This window comes from Cibotium barometz, chromosome 45, assembly GCF_041138505.1.
Source record: "Cibotium barometz isolate CiBa-2024 chromosome 45, ASM4113850v1, whole genome shotgun sequence".
In the NCBI taxonomy this organism is placed as follows: Eukaryota; Viridiplantae; Streptophyta; class Polypodiopsida; order Cyatheales; family Cibotiaceae; genus Cibotium; species Cibotium barometz.
In genome coordinates, this window is record NC_141090.1 from 32,970,688 (window position 1) to 32,984,161 (window position 13,474).

Consider the following 13,474-nt stretch of genomic DNA (forward strand, 5'->3'; position numbering starts at 1 on the left):
AAGCATAGTATAGTACAACATTGCATGTGTATCAAAAATATATATTCGGCATGTATTTCATTCGAGCATATCTATGAAGGGAAGTATGTACATGTGGTGCTTGTGAAGGGAAGTACTTTTAAACATGTACATGTGGTGTTTGTGTTGTTGCTACTTCTTTCTAAGCTCACTCATTCGTGTGTACCATGACTAGTGTAGTATCACGAGTTTCAAGGTGCTTGGTAAGAGTTTAAACCTAAGTTTTATCTTAAAATCATAAAATTTAAATATTTATATTTTGTTTGATTTTTTGTCTCATTTGTACTAACTTTCTAGTGTGGGAGGGGGGGGGAGTTGGTTCTCTCCAACGGTTATGGTGAAGAGAACCAACTCCCCTTCCCCCGCCCCGCCGAAGAGAGCTTGGTGTAGCCAAGCCACTCCACGTGGTGAAGGGGTTCAACTCCCCTACTCTTTCTCTTTATGTGGTAAAGGGGCGGGCCCTCACCATGGACACAACAACGTTGGAGATTGCGATCTTGGAGATGTACTTATTCGAGGCCGCTTACATCATCTCTCCTATCATAGGTAGGCTTGAATCCTATCTACTTTGCTATTCAAAAATTTTCCATACGCATGAAAATTTACTTTTGGATGATCGTTATGTTATCATTTACACTGTGATGAATAAAGATGCTTTTCAATTTGTACATGATAGTAGTAAATGTGGTGTTTTTGGTAGCATGCTTGGATAAAGCTTCTTTTAATCAATATATTAATAGCATTGTCTAAGATAATACTTGGGCTTTGTTTTAATATATATGATTTTGTTGTGAGAAAAAGAAGTCTTCCACTTTGAATATTGCTAATATCTTATGATATATATAAAAAAGAAGTCTTTCATTTTAAAAATAATACTTGTCATTTTTTAGTCATATATGAAAAGCCGTGATAAAAATTACGGTGCCTCGCAGTGAACGCTTGACTTGACTGACTCGTGAGGCGAATTTTTGGGCCAGGTCTAGATAAACACGGCACTTTTGTAAACGCATTTTAAACGCTCGACTGACTTTGAAGGCGCCTGGCGTTGAATTTGGGCCCTCTCAGCAGGCCTTAAAATTGACTCCCCATAGCACAAGGACTGTGACTCCCTGTGTACTTATTCTAGGCTTCCTTGCTTCCCAAAATATTCCTGGGCTTCACTCAAATTTGTAAAAATATTAAAACAACGAGATAAAAACAACAAGTTCATGATACATGGAAATTCACAAAAAAACTTTAGAAGAAATAGTATGCCAGGCAAGCTACGAATCAGGAGATTCACAATAAGAGTCGACTAGAATCAACACACACCTTGCTAGTGTCTTCGACAAGACGAATTTCCTTCATTGTTGTCACCTCCAATAAACATACAAAGGTCGAGCAAACACCATCATCATCTTCTACAATGTTAAGCATTGTCAAGAATATCAGTCACTTAAAGAGTTAAAACATTCTTTTAATAGCCTGGATACATAATATTGACACAACTTTCAAGTTCCAATTACCTGGCCATTGTTGTTTCCATCAAAACTATTCACATCTTGGGATCTTGATGCCATTACACATACAAGAATTTCTCCAATTACCTGGCCATTGTTGTTTCCATCAAAACTATTCACATCTTGGGATCTTGATGCCATTACACATACAAGAATTTCTCCATCAAGGTGCCCTGGTATTAGCAGTAAAGCAATTCCAGTTTCCAACCTGGTCTCAAGAGAGTACTAACCATCTCATAGATATAAGAATTTGTGTAAAGCTCCAATAAATTCAAGAAGATATAGTCATATGATAGCAAACGGACTCAAGTATTTTGGGAATAATAAAAAACATGGACACACATGTGTTCAAGCTCCCCTTACCTTTACAAAAAAGGCAAACTTGTGCTCCCGAATTGTCACCATCTTCCAAAAAGAAGCTAGCAAATTAGTCTGACGCACTGACAATAGTAAGTAACATCAGCTCTTGGAAAGAAATTCTACAAACATGAGCCCAAAATTAAAAGAAATGACAATGTGTTGGTAGCAAACTTCTACCATCACATCTGTATATACAACAAATTTGCATTGCCACAGAATGGAGATGCTAACAGTAGCACATCTGCAAAGATTTCTTTCAAGAACATGATACACAAGGTTAGTCATATAAACTCTCATTTGATCCTTCAACATCTCTGAAGTGCATATATCTCAAATACAATTGATATGTCTAATGAGCTGAAATCAGCTGCACTAGGGGCTCAAATCAGCTGCATTATAGGGGATGGACATTGGGCTGAATTCAGGCTGAGAAAGGGCTGAACAGTGGGCTGAAACTAGACCAACTTGTGGGCTTTCTTTCGGGCTGAGATTGGCTGTACTGTGGGTTACACTTTGGGCTGAAAATAGGAGAACTTTGTCGGATTGCATTCAAGGTGAGAAAGGGCTGGATTGTGGGCTGAAGATAGGCAAACTGATTGGCTATCTTTTGGCCCAAAATCAGCTGCACTGTGGGCTGAGATGGGGCTGCACTATAGGCTGAAATCTGGCTGTACCTGCAAAACACAAAGCCCTGTATAACAAGTGAAAAAACCACAAACTATTATACATACTTTCGACATTTACACATGCTGATTGACATGTCAATAAGTAAAAGCATAGCCACATGGGGATCATTCAACCAAAGGTAGCCGAACATCTGATTACAAGAAGCAGCCATACACGGCAAAAGCCTTGCTTAACAGATGTCAAGATGTCAATCTCTACATAGAGAACACAAACTGCTGCCAAAAACTGTTGCCAAGACCATCATTTACACAACCAATTATGCATCAAGAGCATCATACTACTCAACAAGCTGCTATCAAGCTGAATCATATGCAAAAACTAAGCATCTGTTGCTTTTCGGCATTTTTTGAGCTCCCAAATCTTGTAGACTGACACCCAATCAATTGCATCATACTTTGGACCAACAAGTGAGATACGCATGAGCATGTCTAATGTGTCCACTTTCAAGCATTGACGCGTAGACGTTTTAATTGCATTTTGCTTTGAAAAGCCTCGTTCACAAGACACAGATGACACGGGTAAAACAAGAATCAATTGCCATAACTTCAATAGATTCGGATAAGAGCACTGCCAATTGACATTTGAAGCAAACAACTGCCACTACAAGGGATCGGGCTCATACCCGCGCTCCTAGCCGCTAAAAATGACTTGTGAAAAAAAGTAGCGGGCCCGTGTATCAGCGCGTGTATCATCGCGGCCACAGACATGCGTGTAAAAGCGCGTGTATAGCACCTCTCAGACGCGCTTATACACGGGTGTGTAGCCGCGTTCTTTTCACAGACGCGTTGATACATGCAGCTATACACGCATTTTTTTAATTTAGACGCGCTTATACACGGGTGTATAGCCGCGTTCTGTTCAGTTCAGATGTCTCAGACGCGTTGATACCTGCGTCTATACATGCGTTTCTTTAATTTAGATGCGCTTATACACGCGTAATTGTCAGTTTTGACACAGTAATACACGCATATTTTACAGAGTATCCGCGTAAATACACACGAGTTTTAGCAGTTCTGACGCGTTTATACACGCGAACAGAGAGCAAAAAAAAAATCCAGAGAGTGCTATTTGGTGCCTAAATACTGTTCCAGCATTCCAGCACCCAATAGCACTCTCTGGATTTTTTTTTTTGTGCATTAGACCATCCCATTAGACCATCCACGAAGAACATATGCACGAGGGAGATTAAGACAAGAACGACATGAATGCATACATTGTCAATACACGATTCAAGACAGACATGAATGTAATACTATCGATCAATCAATTCAATATTACTATCAAAATTTCATACATGTATACAAGGGAGTCCATATCTCGAAGTAGCCCATGGCTTTAGTTTACAAAAAAATATATACAATCACATCCTCAATATGAAATGTGATACTATAAGTCTGAGTACTACTCAGACCCAGATGATGACTCGGTGCTCCCTCCATGCTCAGATGAGCTCACATCGATCGGAATGTCCGATGAGTAGTACTCACGTCCACCCTCTGCAGTGGCGGCCGGTGAATCATCAGCAGCTTGTGCATGTTCAAGTAATATATAGTATATAAGTATATATATATGTAATTCAATAAACCAAAATCATTCGTTTAGAATTTTCAAGTACCTGTCGACCGTATGGTCTCATGGCCATCTCAAACTGCGCGTCCGTAATACGTCCCTCGGCTCTGAAGATGGCCCACGTGTCACGTTTACTATGCCGGCGAGCATACGCAGTATCGTGGGTTGTGGGCTTCCTCCCCATAACCCGTCGCTGTATCATAATCAACACAATTTGTAAGATTAAAACAATCATAGAATCAATGAATTAAGTAAACAATCAAATAAAGTGGCAAGATACTTACGAACTCTGCCTCCCATGACTCGACGTCGCCAGATCCGAAATGCGAAGATCCAATGGTCTCCATCTGGATCCATCGTGCCTCCACATGCTGCCTGCTCTTCATGCCACCCTCTGCTCGTTTCTTTGCCTCCTTCCACTCGCGTTTGTGCACAGTGGGTGGCAGGTTTCTCGGCAGGATAGCCACCCGCAACTACATTTAGCCGGTCATCGTACGCGAGTTTTTTAAGGTGAGATCTTTTATTACTTAAGATCTCCCTTATTCGCGTCCTTCCCCATACATCCGAGAATGTAGCATGTGGGGGATTGGGGTACCGACTATGTACAGCCTCTATCACCTCCCCAACTAATCGGCTATTTTGATCTTTAAATTTAATAAAACAATTTCTATATGAGTTTGATACTACCCCATGCATGTACTCCATTACCTCCCTCCCCCTCGCATCCATCACTATCCCGCCCCTATCCGTCACATCATAGCAGACCACTCTCTCCATCTCTCTCATCTCCTCCTCTTCCGAACTGTCTCCTCTAACTCTTCTCCCTCTATCTCCTCTCTCACCGTGTGCCCTACTACCTCCCCCACCTCCCCCACCAAAGCACCCGCCGCATCCTCCACTCCCACTCTTCCTACTGCTGCGGGTGGAGTCACGACTGGGAGATTGTCTACGTGACGGTGGCTGTGAGCCCTAACGTGACGGTGGCTCTGAGGGAGCACGTGATGGTGGCTGTGAGGGTGTACGTGAGTGTGTCTGGGACGAGATATGTCTCCTCGGTGGACGTGGAAGAGGAGAAGCTGCATGCCGTCTCGTCGGACTCGGAGGAATAGACGGCACTGGAGTGCCCTGGATACTCGCGGTAGGGGTATAGACACCAGGCAGGGAAGGAGGGGGATGGGCATACATATACTCTGTAAGCTCAACCGGACCAGGATGGCGCCCAAAATGATTCAGCATCTCCATCAGCCAATTACTGTACGCAAATGGATCGGATGAAGAACCTGGAATATCCATAAAGAACCTGCAACAAACATCTTCATGTACATCATGGGCTGTCTCTTGACTCACACAAATATCATCATTCAAATCAGTTCTGTTGCCTGCAAATCATGAATTTTGAAACGCAGTCTCCTCGTGTATACACCCGTGCAGAAACGCGTGTATACACCCGTCAAAAAACGCGTGTATACATCCGTCCAGAAACGCGTGTATATCCGCGTGAACAGACTCTGCAGACAGTTTACACGCGCTTTTACACGCGTTTCTACACGCGACCTGCGAAAAAAAATTTTCAAAAGGACCGACCTCCGATAAAGACAAAGTGTCCTTATAAAAGGACCATTGTCGCCCCTGTCAGAATCATTCACCCAATCGTGTGCATAGAAGCAAAAGGACGGAGACAAACCCAAAAAGCAAAGAGCAAATAGCATAAACAAATCTGAGGAAAGAGACAAGGCACAGGACAAACTGACTCACCTCTGAAAAAGTGAGTCTTCTCTGCTCCTTCTCTGCTCCCTCCTTCTCCTGTGTGTGCTCCTTTCTCTACTCCCTCCTTGCTGTTGGAAGAGGCGAAAACAGGCGAAAATGAAAACAGTGTTGATATGTTAGTTCAAAATCTATATTTGGGGAAGGCGGGCTATTCTTAGTTTAAACATACAGTCGCGTTTATAAACGCGTGTATATTCGCGTGTATGAGATTTTAGCTGCGTTTATACACGCGTTTTGCAGAATTACCCGTGTTAATACACGCGATTTTTAGGAAGTAGCCGCGTTAAAACACGCAATTTTTAGGAAATAGCCGCGTCAATACACACGATTTTTATACTTTCATTAAAAACATATTATGATTTTGTGTTTTCTGGTTTGTACACAGTATGTCATCAACCTCTTCAAGCAGTTTTGGGGAAGATGAGACAATGCGTCATCGTAATCGCGATGTGTGGTTGGGACAACGGATCAAATGTATGTGTAATCAATGTCAAGGATGCATTGTACAAGCACGTCGAATTACCTTGAATCACATCTCCATGTATGGAGAATGGAATCAAACAGGTTTAGAGGTGAGTAGATGTAAATTGATGGTATTCAAATGACTCATGGTATCCAAATTAAATTAATAGAGTTGTAATATATAAACTCTAATTGAAGCAGGATGTAGTACCACACCCTAACATGGTACCCTACGCACGACGAGAGCACGTAAAGCGTCGACGAGATGATGCTGGAGCTTCGGGATCTATTGTCAGAGATGAGTGGGAAAGGGATGACAATAGCCCTGCACCCCACGAAGTTGTGGAAGAGGAGGTGCTTGATGATATGGTGCGAGATCTTTTTAAGGATGATCCCAAAGGTATGGACGACGATGATATGGAACAAGAGCATCTTTATAAGGCTTCATCGACACCGGTGTTTGAAGGGTGCACATTCTCTGTTTTACGTGCTTCACTTGAACTACTTAATATACAAACAGTTTATGGATGGAGCAATGCAAGTCTTGACGCATTATTAAAGTAAGCATTCTAACTTACAAATTTGAATTAGTGGTTTAAGGTTTAGGATTTAAGACTAATTATAATTGATGATATTGGATGCAGGCTATTATCAAACATGCTTCCAAAGGAAAATAGACTACCCACCTCAAGAGACATAGCGAGGCGCTATGTGACATCTCTTGGAGGACTGGATTATGATAAAATACATGCATGCGTCAATGATTGCATTCTCTTTCGTGGGACGCATAAGGAGGCTCTACATTGTCCCACTTGTGATGAAGCAAGGTACAGAACAGATATGAAGAGTTTTGATGTACCTCGTAAAGTCTTGCGACACTTTCCTATAATTCCTCGCATCAAAGACATGTTCAAGTGCAAATCCATAGCAGAGCTCATGTCATGGCATTCCTCACATCGATCGGATGATGGCATGTGGAGAATTCCCGCAGACACTCCTGCTTGGAAGCATATTGAAGATGAGTGGCCCAGCTTTAAAACAGAGCCCAGAAACTTGAGACTTGGCCTGGGTATGGATGGAGTGAATCCATTTGGTTTCAAAAGCACCGCATACAGCGTGTGGCCAGTTGTGTTGGTGAATTACAACCTTCCACCATCAATGGCGATCAAGAAGGGACATCTTATGTTATCCCTTCTAATTCCAGGGAAACATAAAGTCAAGCATATGGATGTTTATCTTGAACCATTGATTGATGAGTTGGAGGAACTATGGAGAGGTGTTGCGGTGGTGGACATTAGTAGGCCTCCCTCCTCTCGACACTTCGTCTTAAAAGCAGTGTTGATGTGGACAATGCATGACTTTCCAGGATACAGCGATTGTTCTGGTAAGAATTCTAATTACCTCCCTACTCTATTACTATTGGCTATATATATTAATTAGACGGTTTGACTTTATTATTCTAACTTTTATTTATATTTTAACAGGTTTGAAAACATCGGGTAAACATGCATGTCCTGTTTGTGGCCCTTCGTTAGTACATGAGTATGCTGACGGTTTGTGTAAGACTATATTCGATAATCATCATCGATTTCTCCCCTCAGATCATCCTAAATATGTTGCTAGTAAGAGTAACATTCCTCCACAAACACTTCGTGCAAAAGATTGGAAGCGTATTTGGGAGTCTACAACTATTCTTCCTCCAGATGGCATGAACAGGTATAGTGATGTTTTTTCAATCTTGTTTTGTGTAGTCTCTAATTGGATTAAAGGTCACATAGAGCAATCCCTTGTGTAGGTACTCCATTTTTTTTCGGCTGCCATATTGGACCCATCTTAAGATCAACCATCTTCTTGATCCCATGCACATCTTCAAGAATGTGGGATCTGGTATTTGGGAACATATTATTGGTAAACGAGACAATGTTAGCGTACGTGAGGACTTGCGGATCGCAGGATGTATGCGTCAAGCTTGGCCACGAGAGGTGGGTGGGCACGTTCGTCTTCCGCCTGCACCATGGATTATATCAAAGAAAGAGGATAAGCAGGTAAAGCAGGCCATCACCACTTTGCATACTCCCACTGGATGCATGAGATCATTGAAGGGAGCCTTTACAACCACTAAGAAAAGAGGCGTTGAGCAACTATATGGGTTGAAGTCCCACGATTGGCACAAGATGCTTCAAGTAAGTGTTTTCCAAGTCTTGTACGTACGTTGAAATTAAATTTTGTAATGCCATAAACCATACATACATGTGCTCTTATGTGCGCAGTTCATACTACCTACTAGCATCGACCATTGTGCAAATAAGAGTTTGAAAAAATGTATTTATAAGATGGGCGAGCTTGTGAGGTATGTAAAACCCATGCTCAGATCACCCTTCATTATACCTTGCAAAATGAACGTGCATGAGGTATAACGTACTATTTATTTATTTTTCAGATATGTTAGTTCCAAAGCAATTGATCCAGCCACGTTGGATGATGCGCGTGTTATGGCAGTGGAGGTGGTTTGTTTGGTAGAGGAGACTTTTCCGCGAACCATTCTCACAAGTCAACTACATCTCATTGTGCATTTAGTGGACGAAATTGCTTTATGTGGTACTGTGCATGCACGCTGGATGTTCTTCCTAGAGCGCTTCATGAAGACCTTAAAAGACTTTGTGAGGCAAAGTGCAAGGCCTGAAGGAAGCATGGCCGAGGGTTGGTTGATACAAGAGTCTCTTGTATATATTTCAGAATTTCTTGGTCAGGTGGACAGCTCTTTGCCATGACTATGGAGCAATGAAGAGGACTTGAGGATGACCTCTATTGTGCCTCAAGGAAAAGGACAGAGTAAAGTAATTGACAGAACATTGATTGATGATCTCAATTTCACTTGTATCCTTAATAGTGATGTGATGAGCAGATGGGTTACAAGATATGAGGATGCAAAGACAAAAAGGCAAGCAGAAAGAGCTCTCTTTCGGAGGCAACATGGCTCTCGGAAGGCGTACCCTAAGCATCTAGCAACACTTTCGAATGATATCCATGTTGATTGGTTGCATGAGGAAATGGAGAGAGCAGAGAGCGACGAGGGGCTGCATATCACGGGCGGCGGAAGAATGGGAGTATGCACGAGGATGCATGTAAAAGGTACATAGAACTAATGTTTTGCATTAGTTGTAAGTGATTTGCTTTTAATATTTATTCACATTGCTTACACAAATATTGCTTCTATTTTGGTCCAGTGCACTATGTTCAATGCTATATGGTGTGAAGGCAAGCATTTTCGAACACAAAGAATTGATGAAAAGAGAAATACACAAGATTGCGGTGTCATTAGTAGCTTTGAGGGAGCTAATGGAAAAATGGATGATTATTGTGGCATAATCCAAGACATATTTAGGCTTGACTTTCGTCGCTTCTTTGTGTATGTTTTGGATGTCAAATGGCAAATGAACGTGGTGGAAAAAGGGTCTGATGCAACGATAAAACGCCATGCAAGTGGATATGTAACTATTGACTCTACAAAGTTCTGGCAAACAAAGAAAGATAGGCTCGTATTGCCACAACAATGTGAGCAGGTATGCATTTTTTTACTAATGTGTTTCATGTACATATATATCTAAGCTCGCGTACCCCTTGACTTTTGATATGCTAGTTAATTACTGTACTATGTGTATTTGAGTAGGTTATCTATCTACCAATGGTGCATGACATCAAATGGTGGTACGTCATCCCTATTGCACCACGTTCCAAAGTGATGTATAATACATTCACTGATATGGAGCATATGGAGAATGTAACAAGCCGCAATGAAGATGATGTCGAACACGCCATTGAAGATGTTGTGATCGATGATCAAGAAATAAGAGATGATCATGATAATGAGGATGAGCATGCCATTTCTCATGATCATGAGAATGACCCTACCATTGAGGATGATGGTGATGTTGATGAGGATGATCAGGACATCGATACCATTATCAATGGAGTACAGAATATCGATAGTGGAATAAATTTAATCGTAGCCTTACAAATTGATCAAATGGATATTGATGTTGATCGTTTGGCAAGGATGGATCTTATTGAAGATGAGATCGAACCCTAACCAATCCGTCACTGTACGTTCTAAATTGATGACATTTCTATCATCTCATATGCATGAATATTTATTTTTGAATATATTTCATTGTTGTAAATGCATGTAGAGGGATTGTGTAATGATGTATACTGTAATGTACTATGAGATGGTTTAAAGAAAATAGTTTTTAATTTTGTAAAGGAATTCAGTTTTTCTCTGCCATGCGTGTATTAATCCGTGTATAGTGGCGTGTATTAATCCGTGTATAATAGCGTGTATCAATCCGTGAATATTACCGTGTATAGATGCGTGTATTACTGCGTGTATATAAACGCGTTTATACACGCGTTGATAAATGCAAACATACACGCGAACTTAAATGCTAAAATACACGCGCCCGATTCTATTCAAATACAGGCACGACCATACACGCGTTCGTAATTTATCGCGTGTATGAAACGCGTGTATGGCAGCATTGTCTTGTAGTGTGCCATGCATCTCTCATGTTCATAGTATCGCATGCATAGTATAGCGTATCGGTAAACGATAAAAGCTCGTCATTGCATCCCTGTGCATCCACAACATGACCTCCAACCTTTTTCAAGAGCCTACTCAACCATTCGTTTACCTTCTTTGACCTCTCCATTGTAGACTTGGAGCGCTTGGCATCCTTAGGATAAAACTGTGGAGAGAACATCTTGGTAGCATTCAAGAGGTATACATCCGGAAAACGCTCATTAACACAATCAATCACCTTCTGCACAAAACTCCTTGCAAGCTGCATGCAACTCTCTACATCTTTACCCCCATTATCCAAAGCCTTGCCTTCTTTGTCCTTACCTGGAATAACCTCAAACAACAAGCTATGTGTATACTCCACACCAGATTCATTTACATAATGCCAAGTACCATCTTCAGTATCACACATAAACTTCTTTAAGTACTTTGTATCTTTTCCAAAATTTTCTTCCAAGAACTTACATCTCAAAGAAGATAAAGTGACCTCAATGTATGCACTTATTGAGGCGATGTCTACATCCTCTTCTTGAAAATGCTTATTAAGCATATTCAAGTCGTGTAGAACATCAACAAGTAGGTGAATAACAAACAACACTTTATAAATACGAAGTTTATTATACCACGCAGTGGCTCCTTCTTTCCAAAAACAAAGAATGGCAGGCATTAAAGACACCAAGCACTCCATCACACTTCCTCGTGAGAGCCACCTTACCTCATGAATTTGCAAAACCTCAAGGATCTAGAGATTCATCTCCTTCAACAGATTTTTAAAACCTTCATGCCGCAAGCTAGAACCATGAATCCAAGAATAAATCTTATTAGCAACTTTATCTACGTGTGACAAACATGGAAAAGATTTTGTTGCATCCAGTATAGCCAAGGCTTCCCTGTGTGCGATACAATGTGTACTGACCAAATGGGGGATCTCTCTCCTTAACTTTGCAACTAAACCATCATGGCAGCCAAGCATAGAACTATCACCATCAGTGGCAATACCTACCATGCGTTGTTGATCAAGCCCCATTTCACATAGAGCTTTCTTAAGTGCATCAAATTTTGTTTGAGCTGATCCATCTGCCACAACAACATGCCTGCCAAATTGTGTTTTGACCATACCCAAGCCAGCACAAGTCAGAAAGGAAACATAAATTATTAAATGCTTCTCCATTGCCCTATCTGTGGTCTCATCAACCATCAATGAGTAAAATGGACTTTGCTTCATGTCACCCAACTGCATAGTTTCTATATGCTCTCAGATACATGCAGCAAAATCTTTACCAGCCATAACATTAGTGTATGAAGAATAATCATTCTTGACAGGCATTGTTTGCACATCTAGGGCATATGCTAAGTCACAAAGCTTCTTGAACTTCTTGCATGCAAGGTCTTCTTTTGCAACAAAGTACATCAACTTCATGCAAGTTATGACTCTTTTTTGAGTCTTGCTTCCCAAGGCTTTCATGTGTTCTTGGACTTGAATCCCACCCTCATGAAGTACCTTCAATGTCGCAAACCTATGCTCCGGAGATTTTTTGTGTTTCCTTATGGCACTCATTTGAATTGTTTTGCACCCTTTTCCTTTCCCCCATGGTGCCTTCTGTTTATACTTCTCACACCACAAGCATTTCATAAACTCCTTATCTTCAATCACCACAAGTTTCAGGAAACAAAACTTATGCAGCCACTCTACTCTAAACTTTCGAAGCTTCTTTGTTTTATCATTATTTGATCCCTGTGTTTCGGTATTACTCAAGGGTGTGTTTTCAAATGACATACCAAAAACCTCCATATCGTCTTGAAGCACTTTATTGAAGTCCTCCATGTCAACATCCAACTCATGGTCCTCGTCGTCGCTGACACTCGAAGAGCCAAAAATCTCCACCATGACTTGACTTGCAGATGCCTTCTCTCTAGAATCCCTTTCTTGTCTCTTCTCCTTTCGAAAAGACTCAAACAAGGTTCGTTGTTTAAGCTGCAATGCCATCACAAACTATCATTGAACAACTCAACATGCTAATCACAATGTAAATAGTTACAACCTTGTGGATATAGCACAATCACCTTTGTTGAGGATGAAGGAACTGGAAAACCATCAAGAGCCATGGCACCAACGCCAACCATGGTAAAATCTTTTATGGAATGCAGCTGCAAGAAGAAAAAGCCAAATCTCTCTCTCTCTCTCTCTCTCTCTCTCTCTCTCTCTCTCTCTCTCTCTCACACACACACACACACAGGAAACACACACAGGAAATCTTTTATGGAACTACAGCTTGCTGCCATTTAGGAGGAGAGAGAGAGAGAGAGAGAGAGAGAGAGCTGGCATTGGTCGTCTGCTGCCATTTAATTAAATAGGAGGGACTCCTACAGCTGCCAGCTACCCTTAATGTAGCAAAGCTACTCTTACTGCTCTCAATTTAATATAATCCACAGATTTGATTAGCCTTTTACCTACCTTAGAGAGGGAGAGGGACCAGGGTGTTGAAATATACAAGTGAATAGGGTGTGTGTGGGAACAAGCTCTTGGATAGAG

At 41.3% G+C, this 13,474-nt stretch overlaps 1 protein-coding gene across 5 annotated transcripts; it reads right to left on the reverse strand.

Moving 5' to 3' along the window:
* Positions 1-1,267: 1,267 nt before the first annotated feature.
* Positions 1,268-13,107, reverse strand: LOC147612670 (uncharacterized). 5 transcript variants are annotated; one of them, XR_015263485.1, is made up of 5 exons: positions 13,006-13,105; positions 12,721-12,916; positions 1,881-1,996; positions 1,605-1,725; positions 1,268-1,418 (listed from the first exon to the last, which is right to left on the reverse strand). XR_015263485.1 is itself a non-coding variant. In XM_086783237.1 (3 exons), the coding sequence occupies exons 1-3, from the start codon at positions 13,063-13,065 to the stop codon at positions 2,496-2,498; spliced, it is 312 nt and encodes a 103-aa protein (XP_086639363.1). In that variant the 5' UTR covers positions 13,066-13,105; the 3' UTR covers positions 2,068-2,495. The 5 variants fall into 5 exon arrangements, 2 of the variants coding, with proteins under 2 accessions (XP_086639363.1, XP_086639362.1); XR_015263484.1 differs by having other exon boundaries at positions 1,605-1,742; XR_015263483.1 differs by having other exon boundaries at positions 1,605-1,996.
* Between the last annotated feature and the right edge of the window lie 367 nt (positions 13,108-13,474).

What these genes read in the sequence shown, in the direction of transcription:
- LOC147612670 (XM_086783236.1), bottom strand. Translation starts at nt 13,065, where the DNA reads ATGGTTGGCGTTGGTGCCATGGCTCTTGATGGTTTTCCAGTTCCTTCA. An exon ending in TTCCTTCATCCTCAACAAAG is followed by an intron (nt 12,917 to 13,005) that starts GTGATTGTGCTA and finishes ATGGCATTGCAG; the next exon opens with CTTAAACAACGAACCTTGTT.